Source organism: Zingiber officinale, chromosome 10A (genome assembly GCF_018446385.1).
Source record: "Zingiber officinale cultivar Zhangliang chromosome 10A, Zo_v1.1, whole genome shotgun sequence".
NCBI lineage: Eukaryota > Viridiplantae > Streptophyta > Magnoliopsida > Zingiberales > Zingiberaceae > Zingiber > Zingiber officinale.
The window spans coordinates 40074465-40083773 of record NC_056004.1 but is presented as its reverse complement, the minus strand read 5'-3'; the positions used below and the strand labels follow the sequence as shown (position 1 = coordinate 40083773).

The 9309-nt window shown below is 41.9% G+C and overlaps 1 protein-coding gene across 1 annotated transcript; it reads left to right on the top strand.

The window, feature by feature from the left end:
- The first annotated feature begins 1401 nt into the window (after positions 1 to 1401).
- On the top strand, positions 1402 to 3109 carry LOC122027409 (polygalacturonase-like). Its single transcript, XM_042586358.1, has 4 exons — positions 1402 to 2017; positions 2103 to 2392; positions 2469 to 2697; positions 2774 to 3109. The coding sequence occupies exons 1-4, from the start codon at positions 1550 to 1552 to the stop codon at positions 2990 to 2992; spliced, it is 1206 nt and encodes a 401-aa protein (XP_042442292.1). The 5' UTR covers positions 1402 to 1549; the 3' UTR covers positions 2993 to 3109.
- Positions 3110 to 9309: the final 6200 nt, after the last annotated feature.

The following is a 9309-nucleotide window of genomic DNA, read 5'->3' as shown; positions in this document are numbered from 1 at the left end:
TCGCCGAACCGAAGCAGCTCATCGCGCCCGCCGGCCATCTGCCCACCGCCGACGGCCTCCGACGGCCTGGACCCACCCACACCATAGCCCAGGAGGTGAACCCGTCATGGATAGCGTCCGGAATCCGGCCGCGATCGCGCTAGATTAGGTTCCTTCTCTCAGCTCGATTCCAGTCGCGATCTAGCGCTATCGCGGCCGTGTTGGGCAGGCGACCGTATTCTGGCGCCATCGAGTCCAGATTCCGGCGCCATCGCGTCAGGATTCCGGCGCCATCGCGTCCGAATTCTGGGGCGATCGCGTCAGGATTCCGCCGCCATCTCATCTGGATTCCGGCCGCACGATCGCATCTGGATTTCGGCGCGCGATCGTGTCTGGATTCCGGCCGCCTGCCTCCAGCCACGATCGGAGGCAGTGGTTAGTGGCGACCGACAGGTGGGTGGCCAGTGGCGACGAGGCGCGCGAGAACGAAGAAGAAGAAAAAAAATACGAAAGAGAAAATATTGTATTAAAAAAAATAGATTAATATGACATGGCTGTGGGTCGCGGACGAGTCCGCATGCTCATGTCCGTATTTTAACAAATATATATATATATATATATATATATATATATATATATATATATATATATATATATATATATTCACCCATTATTTTTATTGAATATAATTAAAAATAAGAAGTAGATTATATATGTTTAATCTATTTTTTAATTATATATATATTTTATATGATGTTAATATATATATATTTTTAATGATCATAATTGATTGAAATAAATAAAATTATTAATATATGTGATTCTCTAATACGTATGAGTATTACTATAAGATGAATATCGGTATGAAAATAAGAATGAAATTTGAAAATCCGATGGAGGATAAATACGGAAATAAGAATGAATATAATATTTGAGGATGAAGATCGAAGAATATGAAATTTACATCCATTATTATCCCTATCCGTCACCTTGCTTGCAAATTATCACAAACTTTCCATTTGTGAAGATCAATCGATCCATCAAACAAATTCCATCCTCCTCCGTCCAGGGCTTCTGTAAAGTTCTTTATTTTTCAATATTAACGGTATCATCGTTCTTTATTACCATGTATTATGAAATTTTTATGTAGTTTTGAAAATCTTTTACTGGCAAATTAATATTTATAGTGAATTTGAAAATCTGATCTTGCACAGAAATCGGAGGCGTGCTCCATGAAATTCAGTTGTATATTTTTTAACTGTTGAAAATCTCAAATCGCCGCCGCTTTCTTCTCCGCGTTCCACTCCATTCAAAGACTTTTATCAGGAAGTTCATTTCGCCTCTAAACTTTCTGAGACAAGACACATACCGGTTAACTAATTTAAAGTCAAACGCAAGCTTTTTTCACTGCACTAAACCTGCAAGAACTCTGACTCGCAACGTGCTTTTCTTCTGCAACAAGTTCATAATCTGAGTTCAGTTATCATAAATCTCGGCAGAGTTTGCTTCACTTTTCACCTAAAACCTCACATGGTTTGATCTTATAAATACCGATCGTACCACCTGAGACATGCTCAAAACCAGATCCATAGCCTTAGTTTTCATAGCTGAACTCAACGCGATGAGCTCCACCATTACCATTCTTCTCCTCCTCGCACTCGTCCTCTGTTCTCCTGCTGACGCCGCGTTCAACATCGCCGACTACGGCGCCAAGTCCGATGGCCGGACGGACTCCTCCCAGGCTTTGCTCAGCGCGTGGCAGGCCGCCTGCGGCTCGACCGGCGCGGCCACTGTGTACGTGCCGTCGGGTTCATTCTTGGTCCGGCGAGCCGAATTCAGCGGCCCTTGCAAGAGCAACAAGATCAAGTTTCAGATTGACGGCACCCTCGTCGCGCCGTCTGGCTACGGCAACGCCGGCGAGTGGCTCTTGTTCGACCACGTGGAGGGCGTGACGGTGTACGGCGGCACCATCGACGGCCGCGGGTCGTCCCTGTGGGCGTGCAAGGCCGCTGGCCACGGCTGCCCCGCCGGCGCCTACGTAAGCTCGATCGCCCACCACGTTTCTCAAAGATTCTTAATTTGTAATTCATCGACTTGTGTGGCTGATTGAGATGCGGGCGCAGTCGCTGGTGTTTAGGAACTCGAGGGGCATCACGATCAGCGGAGTGACTTCGGTGAACAGCGAGCTGTACCACATGGTGATCGACAACTGCGATGGCGCAACGATCCAGGGCGTGAGGATAACGGCGCCGGGAAACAGCCCCAACACCGACGGCATCCACGTGCAGATGTCGAGCCACGTGACCATCACCGGAGCCGGCATCAGAACCGGCGACGACTGCATCTCCATCGGGCCCGGCAGCACCAACCTCTGGATCGAACAGGTCAACTGCGGCCCCGGCCACGGCATAAGGCAAGCAAAATTCAATCAATTACGAAACATATGAAGCAGAGTAAGCGCTAACGATGGATTGGTGCCCGGCCCGCAGTATCGGGAGTTTGGGGAAGGGGTACGATGAGGCCGGAGTGGAGAACGTGACGGTGAAGACGGCGTTGTTCACCGGAACACAGAACGGGCTGAGGATAAAGACGTGGGGGCGGCCGAGCGAGGCGTTCGTCAAGGGGGTGGTGTTCGAGCACGCGGTGATGCAGAATGTGCAGAACCCGATCATCATCGACCAGAACTACTGCAACGGCAACAGAGGATGCCCCCACCAGGTAAATTAACTGATTCATCAATTCTTTTTTTACCATTTTTTTTTTCTTTACGCAAAAATTGTGTATATATATGCAGAGTTCGGGGGTGAAGATCAGCGAGGTGACGTACAGCGACATCCATGGGTCGTCGGCGACGCAAGTGGCGGTGAAGTTGTTGTGCAGCCCGAGCAACCCGTGCACCGGAATCGGGTTGCAGGACATCAAGCTCACGTATGGGAATATGCCGGCGGAGTCTTCGTGCGAGCACGCCGACGGTTCTGCTTCCGGCTACGTGGTGCCGCCGAGTTGCCTTTGAGAATTAAACGGCGATACGTAGATAGTACTACTGAAATGCGTACTAAGGTTGGAGGAGATAGTTGATAGATGTATGGTTTCAAGCTTTTTCGTGCATGATTCAGTAATTTCTATGGCATCGATCGTCTTCCCAGCTATATCCCGTGCTTTAACTCCGGCGATCTCCTCCTTTTCCTCATCAAGACACATCCTGATAACTGGAAGGAGTCCCAAGATCTCCCAGTTCTTATAAATTGGGCAAAATCTGGCTTAATGAACTATGCAATCTAACTTTGTTAAGGCTTAGTCCTAGTTGAATTGAATTGCTCTCAAGGGGCAATTGATCTATCAACGTTAAGAGTTATCCACGATTTATCTTAATAGTCTAGAAAATTTTTATATTAAATTGGCCATTTTTAAAATTAATCAACCATATCCCGTGACCAAAAAAAAACAACTAGTTGAACTGAACTTACGAAGGGATATGGCAATGGGAAGCTTCATCGGTTCTTACCATAGAAGTGAAGTTTCCTTAGTTGAATTATTTTCGTGTTGTCTTGCAATCGATTTGTAATTGCTAGATTAATGCTTGAAATGTAGTATTACTTTTTTTAGTTGACATTAGGTATTTAATTTATGTTGATAAATTTTGAGGATCATTAATTTAATCCTACGGAAGTTTTCCATCAGACTATTAGGATAAATCGGGCACTCACAGCAGGCAATTCATTAACCTAGCATTTCTTAGGTCAACCGCCTACATAAAGAAAATTTATCCGTTAATTTATAGAAGTTGATATTCAATCCTTAGACGTTTGAGAAACTAAAAAGGTATCCTGCCACTGCACCATTATCTCAGGGGCAAATATGGTGTTGCTGAGATTTGAACCCTAGTCTTTTGAAGGAAAACCTACACTAAAAAAACTTGTCATTAGTGCGGAATTAGTGACGGAATTATATTTCCGTCTCTATATTAGCAACAAAATTATATTCTCATCGCTAATTAGCAATGACATTATGGTTATGTTGCTAATATAATGACGAAATTATAATTCCGTCGCTAATTAGCTATGACATTATAGTTTCGTCACTAATATAACGACGGAATTATAATTCCATCGCTAATTAGAGAAAAAAATATAATTTCATCGCTACAATGGTCGTTAATAATAAAAGAACATAGTATTGGTGAAATTTGTAGTGACGGAAACATAATATTTATCGCTAAATAGTGATGGTAGAGATGAAAAAAAAATCTTTTGCTATTTTGGGAATCAAAATTAGGGATAAGCCTTGATCTCACATTATTCTTTGATCTCACGTTCCTCGATTTCTCGTGTTCTCTCCGATCTTCGCCATCCTCCCGTCTTCGATCTCCGACATCCTCTCCGATCTCTAGTGTCCTCTCCGCTACAATGGTTGACAGGATATATCAAATGTCATTAACGACTCTCTCAACCACGAATGAGAGACAATGGTTGTTAGGATATAATAACGTAACGATAAGCAAAAAAAAATGAATAATTACATCCAATATAATACTCTATAACCATATATCGATCTAACCTCACTAGCATATAAGTATGAGCCTAAATAACAAATAAAAGTGTAGTAGGATACATGATATCTTACACTATAGTTGATCTAACTAACAATAAGAATAAGTTCAAATCATTAATCAAGGGTCTAGTAAGATACTCAACATCCTACACTTACCTAATCAACTTAGGTAAATAATCAATTTATGAAATCAGTAATTACCACTAACAACCCAACTAATCACTCTATAACTTATTATAAGTGAATAAGCAATTTAACAGATTAATCAACTCATTATTCAAATTAATAAATCTATTAACAAGCTAATCTATTAATTAATCAACCTATCTTTAAATTAAACGTTAATCTTAAATAATCAAATACCATTTTAATTAATCAACCAAATTTTGATTAATTAACTAACCACCTATTAAATAGATTAATCTAATTAACCCATGTAATCAAATTCAAGCTTAATTTAATAAATTTACCCCAATCTGTGTTGGCAGCTTCAACTCCAACGGAGGCTGCACGATGGCCCGATGGCCGGCGATGGCACCATGTCGGGAATAGTCATAGGCGGGTGGTGGTGACTGTAACAGTGGTGGCAGGGCAACGGCAACCGCGGTTCACTGGCTTCTAGTGGTGGCAGTGAGCATGAAACCGTGCGGACTGCTTGGAGAGAGCGACGATCAATGACGATGTCGGGGAAGGAGAGGGAAGAGCCCACATCGGCAAAGAGAGGTGGTAGCCGCAGACGAGGAAGAATGCTCACAGGACTGTGTCGGTAATCGCACGGATACAGTGACTGTCATACGGATGAGAGGAACAGGAGGGGGAAAAGCGGCACTGTGTGTTAGTCAGAGCCCTAGAGTCAATTATTTGATGATTGTATTATGGACTTGTTGTATCATATTCTTATATAAATAAAAACATTTGTTTTGGTTATTATGCTTACTTGTATTGGTGCCAAATAAACTAAGTATAATAGCGTCCTTGAGTAGAGGATTCTTACCTATATCAATCGATTGGTTGAATCGATAGTGAGATGATATAGGGAACACTACTTTTAATCATTCCTAGTCGAGTATTAACATTCAGGGACAATGTTAATGCGACGAGACTAGTATGTAGGTCAACTCGATGACTTGATCTCACAAGTCATGGATATAGAGATATCAAGTTGACACATGAGTATACATTGGAGAATGTATATTAAATGACCCGCCATGAGAAAGTATCATGGATCGTTATATGAGTGTCATATACTTTCTCATGTGACTATTAGTATGACTACTAGTCCTTGGACCTGAAGTCACCATGGATCCCTACATAAGGAGTTATATACTTTGGTTTCGTCAAACGTCACCCGTAACTGGGTGGACTATAAAGGCGATTACTGGGTATGTAACGAATTATGCAGAGGGATGTGAGTGATGTAGATGAGATTTATCCCTTCCATTTGATGGGAGTGACATCGATATTCTTGATAGAGTGAGACCACGAAGTGCATGACCATGCCCAAATGAGTCAATATGAGATATTGAGCTCATTTGATTTAGTGAGTCTACTTGAAGTTCAAGATTTAGATTGATTAAAGGATGACACGGTCTATGCCTCATATTGATCAATCTAGATGTCTAGGATAGAAGGACACTTGTCATATATTGTGAGGAGTCACAATTAGTAGTCACAAGGTGATGTTGGATCTCAACATTCTTGTAACTTGGGTAGTAATGATGTGTTGCTTGATACCGCTCATTACTTATGCTCCTAAATGAGTTTAGGGGCATTGCCAACATTACAAGAACCTATAGGGTCACACACTAAGGACAATTAGATGGAGATTAGGTTCATATGATGAACCAAGAGGATTAGATTCATGTGATGAATCAAATTGGATTAAGAGTAATCCTAATTGGGCTAATTGAGTTGGACTCAAGTTGATTCATGTGTTCAATGAGTCTAATTTAGATTATGACTCATTGAATCAATTTAATTAAATGAATTAGATTCATTATATTAAATTGGTTTGAATCAAATGGTTAGATTAGATCAACCATGAGAGAGATTATGTCAAGTTTGACTTAACTTGAGAGGAAGAGGAAAAGACAAGTTTGACTTGACTTTATGCCACATCATTTGTGAGTTGACATTAAGTGGCCAATGATGATGTGCCACATCATCATAGTTAGCACATGTGTGTGCCACCTAATGGAGGTTACAAATCCTCTCTTTAATGGCCACATTTAATGGAAAGGAGTTACAACTCCAAGAGGTGGCCGACCACTTTTGTGTGGAATGAAAATTCATTTTTCATTCAAGGGCATTCACTTCATCTTCTTCCTTGCTCTCCCTCTCCTCTCTTGGCCGAACCTTACCAAGGTGCTAGTACACCTTTGTGTTAGGTTTTCTCCACCTATTTGTTCGTGTGGATACTTCTAGAGGGTTGTGCACTTGACAACATCGAGATCCGACATCATTTGGAAGAGCGGGATACGCGAAGGGCTTCGCATCAAGGGTAATTCCTTCTCCTAGTTTAGAACTAGCATAAAACTCGTACTCGTAATGTTTTTCGAAAGTTTTACTTCGCACGGATCCGATGGCATGGGGGTTTCGGGGTTTCTGCGACTCGGAAAAGCGGTTTTCGCGGCCCGAAAAATCCAATAGTGGTATCAGAGCCACGTGCGAAGTCTTATACGAGTTTAGTTTACATTTTTATGAAAAATGTAGGTTCTGTAATTTTCTATAAATTTAGGATTTTTATAGTTTTTATGGGTATTTTTCTCGTAGAAGCGAAGCACAAGTGTTTCGACACTTTAGGCTTCGACTACCGAGAAGATTTTTCCGAAACGGCAAGGTTCACCCCAAATCCTTTTGGGACAGCGGGCTTAGGCGTTGTAGGATCGCTAAGGAACACTCGCGATGGTTAGATCGCGGGTAGGGGCGCTGCCCCTGGCCCCGCAAGGGGATTCGTTCCGCGATTGCGCCCGAAAACCCGCTAAACGGAACCGCCGGGAATTTTACTCATAAAAATTGTAAAATTATTGTAAAAATTACAGAAAATTATAGAAAATACATAATTTAGAATTATGTATTATTTTGTGATAGTTATGGCCCAAAAAGATCCAATCTGATTAGAAATGTGTTGTAATTCATAATACGGCCTGCGTGCCGTCATGTGATGTGCGTGTTATATATTCGATTCGCGACCTGCCCGTCGTGCCTTTCTCTATTTTTATATTCTTGTTGTAAATTAGTTTAGACTCGAATGTAACTTGAGTTTCAAAATTATAATGTACAAAATTGGAGCAGTGGAAGGTCCACTCGAGACAGAGTTATGAGGAGGGCGCGAGTAACACAAGGTGGTCAAAGGGAGGAGCTTGAGAAGCTATTGACCTTAGGTTGACCATCCGATCTTCTCATTGGCTTGAGAAGATCGTAGTAGGGCCATGACTAATCACAAATAATTTAATTAATTACTTGTGTGTATGTGATGCATAATTAGTAATTAATTAGTGCCTAACAATTAGATTAGATCTAAATCGTGTAGAAGATGCACCCTCTCGATTAGATTAGATCTCAATCGTGTCAACTCAAATGTCTACCGTGCTGTGATACCTATCACTACCTCGATCACATGTGTTGTTAAATCTGCCAAAGCAGAGCAACACATATTATCTTGGTAGGGTACGGAGGGACAATCTTGGTCCCGCTTATCAACGCATGGGCGAGTACAAACTCAATTAGATTGAGTATTCCTAGTTAACTCGATTGGATCAAGTACAACTATAGACATTCTTCCAACAGTTGAAAAGATAGGACATAAATCACATTTATATTAATTCTTGGGCGTATTAGCCAAAGCTAACTCAAGTTTTAATATAACTGTGGGTAATGATCCTATAAACAAGAGTTGCATAGAGATGTAATTGGTAAATCGTTATCTACCGATCATACTAAGTCTTGGGCGTATTAGCCAAAGCTAACTCAAGGGTTAGTATGATGTGGATCTTCTCCCACATGAATTATAGAATTCAGTGGGAGCATCATTTAGTTAAAGACCTAATTAAATGATTTAAAAGAATATGATATTTATTTTCTGTATTTTTCTGTTGTAGATAACCATGACGTCGAATACGAACTCTTTCTCCCTGCGTTCTGTCCTTGAGAAGGACAAGCTCAACGGAGCAAATTTTCTGGACTAGTACAGGAACTTGAGAATAGTTCTCACCCAAGAACGTAAACTGTACGTTCTGGAGTAGCCCATTCCGGAGGCTCCTCCTGCCAATGTCACGCGAGCACACAAAGATGCTTACAAGAAGCATCAATGCTCGCGACCATGAACTCTGAGCTTCAGAAGCAACATGAGTTGATGGGTGCTTTCGATATGGTTGAACATCTTCGCCAACTGTATCAAGGACAAGCGAGGCACGAGAGATTCGAGATCTCTAAGGCACTATTTCAGTGAAAGATGTCAGATGGGGCTCCCGTAAGCTCATATGTACTCAAAATGATTGGGTATATAGAAAACCTACAAAGGTTGGGATTCCCGCTTGGCCAAGAGCTGGCCACTGACTTGATCTTGCAATCCTTGTCGGATAGCTATAGTCAATTCGTTCTAAACTACAACATGAACGAAATTGACAAGCCATTGCCCGAGCTGCTTAGCATGTTAAGAACTGCTGAGCTGAACCATAAGAAGGTTAAGCCCCACTCTGTTCTGATGGTTCAGAAACACAAGGGCAAGGGCAAGCCCAAAGGTAAGGGAAAGTCCCAAGCCAAGGGCAAAGGCAAGGC